The sequence below is a fragment of the Aptenodytes patagonicus genome, chromosome 3 (genome assembly GCF_965638725.1).
Source record: "Aptenodytes patagonicus chromosome 3, bAptPat1.pri.cur, whole genome shotgun sequence".
NCBI lineage: Eukaryota > Metazoa > Chordata > Aves > Sphenisciformes > Spheniscidae > Aptenodytes > Aptenodytes patagonicus.
Genome location: NC_134951.1, coordinates 87592615 through 87607641, shown reverse-complemented (window position 1 = coordinate 87607641; position 15027 = coordinate 87592615). Strand labels below are relative to the sequence as shown.

Genomic DNA, 15027 nt, shown 5'->3' with positions numbered 1-15027 from the left:
ATGCTGGCAGAACTGAGCTTTGAAAGGTCTGTGCTGCTGGAAAACATTCAAATGTTTTTCATGCAGGAAGTTTGAAAGAATCATAAAAGATTTGCAATTAAAGGAAAACAGACGCGAGTTTCTCTGAGAAAGAACTCAAGGAATGAGAACTGGTCAATGAGCCATAAAGTGGGTCAGCCCTAAGATCCCAAAAGGTTAATAAAAAGCCTCTTCTGGAAAAAGGCAAGGAAGGAAACCAGGAAGAACATGACCGGTACAGAGTTAAAGGCCCTTGCGGGGAAAAGGTAAAGGAGGAGGATGTCAACAGTGGGTTCAGAGAGCTCAAGGGAGAGAAGACATGACAAGAAAGATCATTTAGGTAGAAGTCCAATAGAGACTGCAGAGCAAGAACACATAATTACTTGAAAAGGGTTTTTGTAACCGTTCGTTTGCGAGTGTAACTTTTTCAATTGTAATAGTCTTGCTGTCCCTCCCCCTTGAAAAACTTACAAATGTGCCTCTGGCTGCAGACAGACAGGTACATCTGTATTGCTAAATGAGAGAGCGCCAGGGATCTCCCGCATGCACTGGACCCCTGAATATCCAAACCGCTTAAGCGATAGCCGATTTCCTGCCTGCTCCAAATGGCTCTTTCCAACACGAAGCACAGGAGCGGTCTGGGGACAGTTTGCTCCAAGGGCCACGCTCAAAAGGCAGTCACAAGCCAGGACCAGACTTCATTCTTGGCCCTACCTAGTCTTCCAAAGCTAGCCCAAAGGCTTTGCGACTTCAAATACCTGCACATACCCTCGTGTCACAGGCTGTGACATGTGACATGTACTCTTGGTCTTGTGCTGTAACTAAACCACCGCTGGACTGCATAACGCCTCACTTTATTTCAGACACTGTGAAGTGTGCGTGTGGGGAAATAAATTTGTGTCCTCGGGCTACAGTAACCCAGCAGAGATCATGGGCTAAATGCTATGTAGTGCGGACACAGCCAGTGAGATCTAGGGGTTAGCAGTTTGGACACAGTCCAGTCCTTGCTACTTGGCCTCAGGGATCACACCCTGTCCCTCTTTTAATTGGGAGCGTAGACTACACACAGAGTTTGTTCTCAGCAGCCTCTTGTAGAAAAAAAGGGAGTTCCTGCTTTTCTTGCTCCTACCCTGTCAGTTCTCCAATGAATAAGTTATTGCATCAATTCTAGTGTTTGCAAATAATGCCTCTTTTTCCCAGGGGCAACATGATTGTTTCTGTGCAGCATTGCTTTAGTGCAGGTCTTCATGTTTTATTGTTGCTCTGTGACAAAACTGCAGTGTTACATCCTAGGCTAAAACACTAACCTCTGTTTGGGAAGAAATGAGTGGGCCACTGTTTATATTAGTCTGCAGATTCCAAGTGAATGTAAATCCTTGGGTCAGGAATAATAAATAGCTGTAATTCATGGAATTACTCCTGGTTTTTTGGATCTGGACTGTTTCAGGCCAGGGGAAAGTTCAGTCTTTACACAGTTTTTTAAAAAAGAGGAGAGAAAAATCTTCCTTCAGCATTATAGATGCAGGGTGCGTTACAGCAAACTATATGCATTATGTCCAACCAATTTTAAACTTAATTTATCTCCAAGCACACAAATCAGGCCTTCAGATTAAAAACATACAGTAGGCTCTTGAACTTATGCATGTCTAATCTAAGAATAAATGATTATATTTATAGCACCTCATAGCTACAATTTCAACTCAAGGTACTAGAAATCTCATGAAGAAAAAAAAGAAAAAAAAAATTAAAAAAGTGAAAATACTGAATTGTTACCCACCAGTTTTTACTAGGATTTTGCGTGGAATGATCAGCAGAATTGTCATTCCAAAATTTTGCCTGTTGACAACGTTCTTGGAGTCTAAGGTTATGATTCAGCCATCCTCAGGCAGGCTTTTGAGAAGAAACGTTTTAGCCTTTGAGCACACACTTACATCCACCACACTCAGCAAATTACCTTAAGCTCTCAAATAGGTTTTAGTAACTTGTAGGAAACTTTGGTGTGTGCTGAGTGGATTCCTGAAGGCAGAAAGCCCTTGGTGTAACTAACTTCGAACAGTTGACCAGGAGAGGTCAGGAAACACATCATCATTGTTTGGATGGAGGAATTTTCTTTCTTAGTAGACCTTGTCCAACAAAGAAAACATTTACAAGCAGCCTCATTAAAGGAAATATTAACACCTAGTGTTCAATCTGGCCAAGCATGGACTTATATAGGGAACTTTGTACTCCCTCTATGCAGGGCTTTCACAGCTATCTCTACATGTAAAGATGAACCACAATCTGATTTTGAGACCATACGGTTGATAAGAAGAGGTGTTATCTTTATTAAATATTTCTTCCCTTATCCAGTCCTGTTGTAAAACCCAGTAATTAAAATTGTTGGCCTTTGCTGCACCACAGCATCATCTAGCCTGAATGAAAATGAGTTTCCCTGTTTTACTCACAGCTGCTCGAGGTAGCGATATATTCTCCTGGGTGAATTTCACTAGCTTAGGCAATGGATTCCTCTTCAGAAAATCAGTTTCAGAAGTAAGTCTTTTTCCTTGTAAAAGAGATCATCTGATCATGATGGGGGAAAATGAGTTAAGTGTCTTCTCTAAATTGTCATGATTATTTAGACTCATCTGAGAAATCATGTACTCTTTTTCTCAATGACAATTATTGCAAGTTGTATTATTCTAGCAGGCAGAGAATCTAGGCAGGGCCAGGCTCCATGAGGCTGGGTGCTCTATAGGCACAAGGAGCAGATGTGAAATAGTAGCTTGGCTGTCACAGGAGAGACTGTGCCAATGTTTCAGACTTTTTATTAATCCCCTTTCGAATGCTTGTAGAAAAGTTGAGGCTGAGCTTCTCTCATAATCATTTGTTATTGAATTTCTAGCCACCAGTAGCATAAGACCAGTGCTTGGCCTCTCTTTTCCTATTGATTGTCGTCTAGAAGCTTTGCTGCTGGGACTCAGTGCAACATCTTTTTTGTGTGTTCCATGTACAACTGAAATCCACAGTCATTGCAGTCAAAGTCTGGATCTCAAGTAAAACAGAATACAAAATTTAGAAATGCTTTCGGTTTGGATGCACATTCAATCTGAAGTGATGATTTAACTTGAGATGCATTAAAAACCATCTCATCACCAGACTACAAGGAGATGTATTTTCCCTGTGTGTATTATCTCTGTTCTGAAATCTGACACAGTAAGATACCAGTGGGTCAGAGTAGTTATTTCTTTAGTCTCGGAGTAGATAGGAGGTAAAGGATACCTTTTCCATATCTGTCTTCCTGTCCCATTCAAATTGCTTTTCCACATGCCATTCCCATTGTTTAAAAAACAATGTTCCTTCATATTGTAGTTGTTTTTTTGCATATATGAGAAACTCGTCATACATTTTGTCTTCCTGTCTCCTGTGTGTTTTTTAAAAGTCTGAAGCCGGTTATTATTGTCTGTTTGGAGTCTTTTGTTGCACAAAGCTAAAACTTTTAGATAATAACAAAACAGTAAGATTTGGAGTAGGTGTAGTAGTTGACTCGGACTAGGTGTAGTAGTTAGTGCTGTGTGGAAGTTTTATATAGAAGACTAATTATATACCTTCTTGCCCTATTACAACTCTCTCTTACTACAGAGAAGTCCTAGTATTCTTACTGGATTAGAAACTCCATTCTTGAAAGACAACAAGCATTAGGATATAAGAAGAATATTTTGATAAAATATAAAAAAAAGATAAGCGTCATATTTTTCATCTGGCTACATGACAGATGGGAGGATTGTAAGGCTGCTTTTTTTATCTAGCCAGTTTCCGTGATGCTGATATTTTTCTGTCCATTTTCCATCTCATTTTTCCTAAGTTATAAACTGGGATGAAGAAAAGTGTTCATGCTTCTGTATAAGCGTAACTTCACTGAGTAACTTCCCCCGTGATAATTTTTTTCTGTCACGTATTAATATAGTTATCAGTTCTAATAACAAGACATAGGAAATAGAGGAAGGTAATCCTAGAAATGCAAACAGTCTCTCCTAGCACCAGACCTAGGAAGGGCCTGAGAGATAGTTTCTCCCATGCTTCTTGTCCTGCTCCAGGCAGTTACTAATCTGTTACTGCTATGTGCCATTATATCGCAGCAGTCTATCTCTTCTGTACTGACTAGGTCATTGGCCAAGTGTTAACACATCCCCATTGTTGCCCAGCTGCTCTCCAGAACAGGATATGAGTTCCCAAAGAGCTTGTCCTTTTGTTGCCCTGTAAGATCTCCGCATGAGAGGAAAAGGAGGGATTCTACAATCTTCTGTACCCTGCACTAATGCAGAGGGCGAGATACAATATTGCCCTTCATGTGCATCTCTTCTCAAGAGCATCTAACAGCATTTCAAAATTAGTCTCTTTCTGTAGAGACTTCTGCTGCAAAAGCTTTTTTTTAAAGTTGTTCCTGAGTCTTGTGACCTCCATAGTGATACAGGCTCATGTGGAGTTACAGAGGGAATCTCATCATGTTCCACTGTGTCCTGGTGAATGAACAATGAACATTAAGTTCCAAGGCAGAGTGATTTAAATTTATGATGCTCACTCCATGATCTTCCTGCAAGCCTTGCCTTTGCTTGTGACCCTCTGATTCCCATGACCTTGTCTCTCTGAAAAATGCTCCTTCTCAGCAGACCTCAGTCCCATTCTTTCCTGTCATTATCCCAAATGCTCAATTCTCTCCAGTTTATTACCACATGATTACTCTGTCCTTTGATGATCCATCCACTAGAATGCTTTGTCATCTTTGGACAGTAGCAGATCATCGTGAGGGGCCCAGGGCATTACTTTCCTTCCACCAGTCATGCCAGCAAAGGGGACACTAACTCCCTTTTCTCTGTTAATAGAACCTGGGGAGGAGCTTGAGAAGGTCAGGAGCGTCACAATATCTGCAATCCCCTTTCCCAAATCTCCTCACACGTAGGCAGTGGAAGTTTTCAAATATATATGCGTGTATACCTGTGAGCTGTTTTAGTACCATATGAACATAGAAATTCAGATCAAAATCTGTTGGGCTGTCTCGTCCCATGATCAAACACAGAACTATTCCTTAAGGTCTGTTGTTTAGTAATCCGACCAACCTAGTGTTGGACTGCTCAAAGCTTTCTGTCATTCTGCTTCCACTATGCCTAATCTGTGATTTTTTCTGAAAATAGACCCCATGGTAAGGAAGCATTTTCTGATACTTGGTTTCATGGCTTCTTTTAGTTATTTTGATCTCCTAGTTATCTGTACTCCTCAAACTCACCCATATAATTCCTCCGTCTGCTTGGTAGCACTCTTCAGGTATTTGGATTGAAGACACTCCATATCTTTGATGGAAGATGTCAATCAAATCTCATCCCCATTATCATTTAGCCAAGTGCGCATGTTCGGTTCTTTAACAATTCCTTGTACGTCACTCCCTGTGGTCCTCTGATCTTTTTTATTGTTTCACTCTGCGTTCTCTCCAGTGGTGAATTTTCTGTGAGATTTCTGATCTCACAAGCAATCTCTGGAAAAGCAGTGTCCTTACATCCCTTTAGAAAATGTCACTTACCTCCTTGTAACACAATAAAACCTGCTCATTTTTTGTACAGGATCTCAGTGGCTGCTCTGGGGATGCTGTTGCTTTTTAAACTGCTGTCATAGCTGATTTATGATCCATTGAAAATGTGATGTTCTTCTTGGCATTTACTAGCTATGTTCTGGAAGATTTTTCTCGATGGTGTGTTAGCTGGTGATATTCCAGTTTGCATCTGAATACATTTCTTCCCTTCTTAAATCTTGCTAGTCTTTTGCGTTCTCCATTCTGATTGGTGTTAGCAATTAATATCTCGCAATTGATTACATCGTATGTAAGCATGCTTTTCCATCCTTTTTTCAGGTCATTATTGAAGATGCTAGAAAGGACAACTGAAAATATTTTTTTAGTCTTAGAACTAACAGTTCTCATTACTCCTCACAGTGGGAGCTGCATACAAGGTAAACTTATTCAGCTACAACAGAAACACTGCAATCCTCTTAAGGTGAAAATAGACTAAACAATCACAATATACTGACTAATGGACAAAGGATTTACCGTAACATGGCTATTACTCTGTGTTTTAAACATGCAGATGTAGATATTTAACTCTTCAGCCTTCAAATCAATTTCAAATTTACTACAGTAAGTTTCTGGCTTCCGAGTGGTCCTCATCCTCCAAATTCTGGACATAATACTAGGAAATCATGTGGATCTGACAGGAAAACATTACCCTCTCAGAGTTTTCTCCTTGTTGTGCTTATATCTTCTTCTCGTTGAGGTTGACTTTCGTATTGAGGGAAAATGTGGCTACGGAAAACTTCGAGCCTAACAGAAATGACATTTTTATGTTGTGAATGTGTATATGGAGTTCTGGAGGTGTTATGGGGTTTAATTTAGTCTCTCCCTTTGCTATGGAGCTGCATTGCCCAAGCACATCTTGCCTTTAGGTTCTGCAGGTTTGGCAATAGGCTTATACTGGAGAGGGGAGGTTGTAATGGGAGGATGATTTTGTGGTGAAGGCAGTTGGTAGTATTCCAGCGTACACATTTAATGTGGGTAAGAAATTACAGTTTGCTTAACTGCTTGTAGTTTAAGTATCCGTTTGTCAAATGAGGAGAAAGATACCTGAGGTATCTTTGTGGATATGACTATGCTCAGATATGGTGGTGATCCAGCCAAGAGACTACTTTTGTAGCCGTGGTTAGCCAGATATCCCTGAATCCACCAGTTACTGTCTTATGGGCTCTGAAAATATGGAGGGAATTTGCAGGTGAAAGTACAGCGAGAACTGAATTGTGTGGAGAGAAGACTTGCCTTCCTCCCAGACCACCGCGCTACTTCTCTCAGTGTCTGTTTTCATGGAAATAGAGAAGTGAATTGTAAATAGTTGCTATCGATAACCGTGGTGATTAGATATACAGATGTGTTTCTCTCTTTTAGGTAGGCATGGTTATAGCGCTACCCTGGAATGTCGTGTGCTCTTGCAATTCACCAAAGGCAAAGTTAGGTTTTCTTACCCCCAAAAATGAGCAAGTGTTTAAAGAAAAGTAAAAAGCCATATAAAAAGCATGTGGGTGGTGTTTCAGCTGCCTTCTCTCAGGTGATCTTCTGCTATAAACATTCTGTGGAAATATCACGGCATACACTTCACTGGGCAAGATTTAATCCTTAAACACTGCTGTCTTTACTTGGAAGCTTTGTGAAAAATATATGAAATATATCCATTCTTCAGTTGCTTCTGAGTGTTTCATGGGAGCAGGACTAGGCTGTAAAACAAGAAGACGTACTCAGAAAGAATGTATTTAGATATCCCATATTTCTTTTCTATGTATCTCATATCACTGGTGAGTTTTCATTTACAGATTTTATTTTTTTTAGTTTTATTTTACAGTGAAATGCAGCTCTGACATTGATGGTGTCAATTAATGACACACATTCCAGTGTATTTCTTCATTTCTCCCCGATAATAAGCACCTGGTGTCAACATGATTTCAGAAGACAGCATAGGGATTCGTATTTTTGTTTCACGTTGGTTTTGGTACTTTGTTTCAGCGGGTTAGCCGGTGGCATACCGGTGCAAGATACTGCAGCTGCTGGCATAGCTTTGAGCCCGCGTTTCCCAAACGAACGCAGAAACCCCCCCGGTCCTGGGAGAGAGCCATAGCTTTGAAAGCGTCTGTCGGATGCCCGCGACCCCGCACCGATTTAGCCCCCCGCGCTCCTCGCCCCGCAAGCCACACGGTCTCATCCCGAAAGCGGCTGAGTCTCACCAGCCCAGCGCCCCCAGAGCGCTCCCCAGAGACCGCCCCCCGTGCCGGCGCTAACGCCGCTTTGCTCTCGCAGGCTCAGAGGTGGCGGGCGAAGCCCCGAGCCGGGAGGGAGCCCCCCTCGCTCTGCCGCCCCCCGCCCCAGGCTGTGGGAGCGGGCCCCGGGGGGTCCCGGCGGCGGGCGGAGCCGTGCCGGGGGCGCCCCGGGGGGCGGCGGGTCTCGCCCGCCCCCTCGCCCCCCGCGCAGCCATTGGCCGCGGCGCCGCGCCCCCGCCCGCCGGCCCGGCCGGGCCCGGCCCGGCCCGGCCGCCCCCGCTGCCCGCGCTTATAGCGGCGGGACGGCGCCGCCGCGCCGGGAGCTGCCGGGATGCGCGCCGCGCAGAGCTGCCCGCGCTGGGCGCTGCTGGCCCTGGCGCTGCCCCTGGCGCTGCCCGCCGAGCGGCTGTCGCTGCTGCCGCACGGCGAGGAGCGCGGCGACGCCGAGCTGGAGCCCGGGGACGATGCGCGCTCGGCGGCGCTGGAGCTGAGCACGGCGCTGCGCTTCTACGGCGCCGCCGTCCGCTCTCTCTACGTGAGTGCGGGGCCGGGAGGGCGCGGGGCCCCGCTCCGGCTGCCGGAGGGTCGGAAAGGCAGTTGGGGGCTCCCCGGGGGGCTTGTCGCCTCTTGCCGTGGTGCTGCCTGGCTTTGGGTTGGTGCGTGGCCGTGCTGGTTGGGTTTCGCGCCGCTTGTGTGACCGCTCCGCGGTCAGAGGTCGGTCCGAGGAGCTTAATTGTTCCGGTTGTGTTCAGTCAGGTATCGGGCCGTGTTGATTCCCTTCTCACACCGTGGCTGTTGCCGATTCTTCGCGATGCCCGCAGCCTGTGGAGGCAATGCGACAGACAGTAGGAGGGGAAAGAGAATGTAGTGGGTAGTCCGGGGTGAACACCATCCCCAGGCGTTTTCTGTGCTCCCGCATAGGGTGTATGTCCAGCTGAGAAACATCCTTGTCGTGGTCTGTTTTGTGTGCTTCAGCATGCCAAAGTCACAAAACTGAAGCTACGAGTGTCTAGCCAGCAGCCTGACATGTCCAAGGCTTGCACCTCTTAGCACTGAGAGTGCTGTTCTGCCCCTTAATGTCTCGGGCATTCTTGGATGTTCATTGCTCAAGGGTCTCTTGGTTAGGGGAAATACGCATCCTGGGCAATGGCAGGCTTTGGGTCGCAGGCAGACCTCAGCCACGTGTGCGTGCCTCATAGCAGATTCTGCATCCCAGAGTTGTGTGCGCATGTTTATAGCTAGTGGAGGACGTTTGGTATATGAAGGTGAGATTGAAAACAGATTGTCTAGAGCAGAGCTGCTCAAAAGTAGCCAGAAAAAAATGTTAAAAATGGCAGCATGTCTTCAGAATGCTGCAAGAGTATGGGCTGTTTTATCATTGCCTCTTTTCCCCTGAAGCCTCATCTAGGCTGGCAGCTGAAGATGCTGACTAACATATTTAGAAAGGTCTTAGTAGGGGAGGCCCAGTGTGTTTAGTGCGTTAATCTGATCAGGTTAAAACCCACCTCCCTGTCCAGATAAACCGACGTGCTTTAGCACCATGGGTCTAAGATGCAACTTCGGGGACTAATCCACATGGAGATGCTTGGGAAACTAGACCTCCATGTGGCTGCAGTCATTCAAAATTTGATGTAGTTCCCATGTACTTGAGTCTGTTTTATGGGTATTCACTGAAGATTTAACATGCTTGCGTTACACTGAACTATATTAGTGCTGCCACTTAAGTTGTGCTCTTTTTCATTGTCCACACTGCCCCTACCTAGATAAATCCTGAAATCACATCTGAAATCCGAAATTTTGAGGGATTCAAGTTATGCCTGTGTGGAAAATGGGTGTTGTTAACTGAGGCTGGCAGTAAAGAAGAAGTAATTCACAAGTATTAAGTGGAGTTCAGACTTCAGTTTGACCCTTAGTTCATTGTCTTGTCTTCTATACTCTAAGTTTGGTCACTGATTAGCCAGCCCAAGTAAAAAATACGCTTTTTTTTTGTGCTTTTTTGAAGCACAGACGTATTCCTGAAAGATAGCAGGCTGTGTATTCAGTCACTGAGAAGCAAAGATAACAAGTAACGTGCCAGATAAGTGACAGAAAGGGGACAGAGTTTTCAAAGAGCAGTGAATTGGTTAACAACACTAGGTTTCTTTTAGTTTAATGATCTTGTTACTTGCCCATGCCTTAAAACAGGAACAGTTCTAGTTAGTTCTTGTCCGGAAGAATAGCCCTATAGAGGCTATTCCAGAATCACTTTGAAAGCTCTTGCAGCATGATTGCTCAGTACTAAGGATGGGTGATTTTAATGTAGGTGAAGTATGATAAGGAATGGTATTTCAGTATCAGTCTACGTAATATGCAGAGGCTTTTAACTTGCATTTAATCTGTCACAAGTATTGCAAAACGGAAGCACAGTACAAACTGTATGGGAGTAGGGAACGGAGAAGTATACTTGTTAAGGAAAGGTATTGAGCAGTCTTAAATGCACCTTCACAATACACAGTATTATTGTATATTGGCAGTGATTGAGCTCTATGATGTTATTCAGTAATTTACCAAAGTATTGCTAGTCGATAGTAAATATTATCAAGCTGATACAATTAACATGCGGTATCGGTAGAAATACATCATAATACTTAAAGGAATTCCTGGATCAGGTTTTGAGTTGTTGTGATGAAATACGTCTTTCTGTATGGTTCATCAGGATAATGTGACAACCTTATCTTAATTTTTGAGTGCTTGATTTTTGCAAGCTTTGCCTTCAATCAGTTGAAAATTTACGTGGGTTCTCTATTTTTTCCAACAGTTGAGAAGCTGAGTTGTTTGAGTTAGCTCTACACATGAATAAAAAGGCAAGGAGTTCTGAGGAATGATTGTTTAGTATCAACTTGTCATAAAATCCCTGGCAACAAAACTTTTTTTCTTTTCATAGACAGAAGAGAACTTTTATTTACTATAAGTGGAAACAGACTTTCACATACTATAATCTTCAATATGGTGTTTTCCTATGCAAGGTTTAGAACATTGAATCCTATCACTAACCCATACTGATCTATTTGTTTTAATAGCACACTTCTATTAAGGCTTTTTCAGTTTACATTAGAGGTCACTGATGTGGACAAGCTAAAGGATTAGGGAGTACTTCCTTTTAGGGAAGAATCGGAGTCCTTTAAGGCAAGCTTGGATCAATTTGTTAATTGTTACTTTTATTAACTTCCTGAATTAATAGTTGGTCATGTTTATATTAGAAAGTTTTGCTGCTTTAAGTCAACTGGCACTTCATTATACAAATAAATTCATTTTTTCTAAACTCTCTTACTCAGAAATATTCAAGTCCTCAAAATGCCTAGTAACTGAACAGGGAAAAATACCTCATTTGTGTGAAACTTTAATTTTTGTTATACACACATGGATACACTTTTTCTTTCGATAGAAGCACTTCGTTACTTTATACTTCCTTCTCCTCACTTGGTTTTTCAGGGTGGACTTATGATGGAGTATGTGTGTGATTTGTTCTGCTGCAAACCACAAATGTATGTTAACTATGTGTGTAATCCAGAAGTTTAACATGCTAAAAATACATCTGTGTTAGTTCCTATCAAGTTAAATAGTATTATACCCTAAAAGGAAAGATGTACAGTACAGCTGGTCTTTAGACAACGCCCACCTGAGGCTTTTTTTTTCCCCCCTTTCCCTTTTGACAGGAATGATACTTCAAGGAAACCCAGTACTTACCCTGAATTACTTCTCTTTAGTTTGGGGTTCACACTTCAACGTATCTGTGTGACCTTAAAAGGAACAGGGTAAAGTTAAATCACACTATTCACCATCTTTGTCAATCTAAATGTGGTGTTAAATCTGAAAACTCAAAACACTTTTTCAGTAATGATGAACGTTCTTTCTCTACACTAAAAATCTCTTCGCAAAGTGAGCAGTTTGTGTATTTATTTTCACTTAATGGCTTGCAAATGTTTCCTGGGTGATAGAGTACTTGCAACCAAACATTCCCTTAACATTTAAAACTGAACAGTCTCATTTATAAACTACAAACAAATGAAAATGGGGATGGCATTTTTGTATCTGCTTAATAAGATTACATTTAAGTTTTTAGCAAGATAGGAAATGAATAGTCAGAAGCATGCCCCTGATAGGTGAAAAGAAGGCGGCCAAATGTTAGGTCATTTCTTCTGGTCTCTACTTTGTTCTGTAGTATTAACTAGTCCTGATTATATTTTCTTTTAATGTTGTTTTAATCTCTGCCATAAATGGGGGACCATGCAGCCGCAAAGTCTGCACACACCAAGTCTGATGAAGAGCCTGGAATTTGTTTAAAATACTTCAAATGCCAGTCATCTCTCACAAGAGGATTTAGAGTGGGAGTAGGGGTGCTTGTGTACAAAAAGTGTGAGCAAGGAGAAGGAAGGGAAAAACTTTTAATTTACTCTAAATTTATTACTTTAAAGGTGGAGTGCATCTCCTTGCTAAAATGTCTTAATGCCCACCATCTTCCCTACTGTAATCCAGTGGTATAGTATAATTGGTGGCTTTTAATTTTTAGGGTAAGTTTTAGCTTTGCTTTACAGGGGGCATTTTCTAGTGCACAGGTGTTACAGAAGTTCTGGGAACCTTTCTGGACTAGATCTCTGTTGCATGTCTGCCTGCAATTGCAGGGTCTAGACTGGGGTAACCCATGCTCTCTTTTTAGTTCTGTATTCCTAAAATTCATAGTTCACCTTAGAATCTGTGGCCACTGTTAAGTCACAAATGATTAGAGGAAAAACGATCACAATATTCAGCTTCTCCTCCCCCTTTCTAATGTGACCTGCATTCCCATCATACTTGTGCAGATTATATACTGCTTATATATCTTAGATATACTGTTCATGCATAAAGCCAACTTCCCATTTTTTACACGGTCTTAACTTTTTTAGTATTTTTCGCTGTAGCAGCTAATGAAATTATGCACCTGCAGACAATACAGTCAGCATATGTCAAGCCATTTGTAAAGTAAATTCTGACAGACCGTGTGAACTATTTGCTAAGTTTAGCTAATGGTTCATGCTAACCATTATCCAGTTATATACCAAGCTGATTGACCACTAGCCTGTGGCAGGGGGCATGCTCTGACCCCCAGGTAGCCAAAGGAGGGTTCAAGGTGTAGGTGTGTGCTGTACATGAAAAGGTCATTTGTAGCACGAGTTCCAGTACTACACTTTTTCTGATTTGCTATATGTAGCAGTAGTAATGGTGATCCAGATTTTAAAGGATGTTGCCAAGACATATGTAGCCAACATCCCTGACAGCTTGCACAGCCCACAATTTCTCTGTGTCTTGAAGAATATGCATGTAGTACTGGCCTCCTTGTTTCCAAATGTATCTAGTAGAAAAGGGGAAGAAAAATTTGGAGACGGTGAGAATGATCAGAGACAGGGAACAGCTCTTACACGGGGAGTGCGTGAATAGGCTGGGGGTCTTCATTCTGAAGAAATTACACAGGGGGAGAGACTGGGCAGGGTTAGACTGTATGTCCCAATACAAAAACTAGAGGCCATCAAATGAAGCTGGGAGCCAGACTGAAAACAAACAGAAGTAGGAGAGACCTCAGGGTATGAGTCACAGATCTGTGGATTTCCTTTTTAAGGGGTTTTCTGGATGCATAAAGTTTATATGTGTTGAAGGGAAGACTTAACAAATAAGTGAAGGAGATCCACTGAGGATGAATAAACAGTCAAACCACAGGGAATCCCTTGAGCTGAATGTGGTCAGACGCTGGTTGGAAGAGTACGTGCATGTCCTTCTCTTGTTCTGCTGAATCCGTAAGCTACCAGGTATGGCTGGGGACAGGCAACTGGACTAGATGGCCTTGTGGTCTGAGTCACAGTGGCCGTTCTGACCCTCTTCCAAGCATTCATAAGGATTGAGTAATGTGAACATCTTGACCGTGCGAAAAGATCCAGCAGCAGTTTGTTCTTGGACTCGCAACAATCTCTGTGGGTGAGAGAAATCTGTGAGAGATTGTAGTTTGAGTTTCATAGCTTGTGGTGCCAGTTTTGGGACCTCTGTCCCTTTCTGAGTCATCTCCATGTGTGGCAGCAGCTCTAGAGTGGTGAGTGCCTGCCTGCCTGCAGGTAGTCAGATGTGTCCTGTTACCAGGTAGTCAAACACTTGGAAATACATTTGTATGTGTCTGATTCATACAGTGCCATACACGTCTGGAAGAAGGGCCCGTGACAAAAAGCTGTGTGTGAGTAGTTTATGTACTGCCTCAAGGCCTGACACCTGTAGTCTTGCTTGCTTCCTCTGTGTGTGTGAGGGTCAGCTCTGGTTTGCCAAGGGAGCTTGGCTGTCACACTCGAACAGGCCCTAGCATCCACCTGTATGTATGTATGTATTTCATTTTTAGGCAGAGGTGGTCGGCTGCGAGTCATCATCTCACTGACCAGTTAAATCTCGCTGAGCCAGTGTATATGCATTTTCAGACCAAGAGTTTGTTATATATGTTAAAGCTTCCCCCCCGGCCAAGTAATAGAGCCAGTTTTCCATAGGACTGTGTCAGGGCATTCAGCTGTAAGGGAATTTACAGGGTGGCCTGTATCTGCTATAGAAATTCTGTCTCCTCGCCCCTATAGCCTCTGATACAGGAGCTATGCTCACAGCATATATGAAGAGTGAGCAGCACCTTGTTGCAGTCAACCTTGCACAGTAGCAGAGAAGTTCCTAGGAGGATGGTTGTAGTGAAGTGACAATTAGAGCAGTCCTGGCCAGGCAAAGAGAAATGTGTACATCTTCCCAGCAGACTTTCACCCACGTTATTACAATATTTAAGCATGGAGTGTCTATGTGTAGATTAGTTGTTTGCTCAGAAGTTCTATCAGCTTTGGAGGCAGTGCTGTAGTAGCAAGGAAAGCTCAGCTGACCCGCTTGCATCCTGACTCCCTAACCTGGTTTTCATGGGAATGACATAGCCTGTTGTGTCATGACTTAAGTGTGCGTGTGGGACAAGACAGAGCTGTTCAGTTTCTCTTTCCCCCCCGCTTTTTTTTTTTTCCCCCCCATCGTCAGCAGACTTTCTTAGGAATGGGCAGCTTTCTAAACTGTCCAGATTAAGCATCCTTCTCTGCCTTCATGGTAGAAGTCCAGATTCCCAGGGGGTATGCTATGACTTTGATACAGCTTCTCTGTAGCCCGCTCTGCTTT

General features: G+C 43.1%; 1 protein-coding gene across 1 annotated transcript in view; it reads left to right on the top strand.

The window, feature by feature from the left end:
• The first annotated feature begins 8170 nt into the window (after positions 1-8170).
• Positions 8171-15027, top strand: part of NID1 (nidogen 1) — a 50523-nt gene continuing 43666 nt past the window's right edge. Inside the window, exon 1 of the mRNA XM_076334158.1 lies at positions 8171-8374. Within this exon, the coding sequence (XP_076190273.1) occupies positions 8171-8374 (204 nt within the window). The remainder of the gene's footprint in view (positions 8375-15027) is intronic.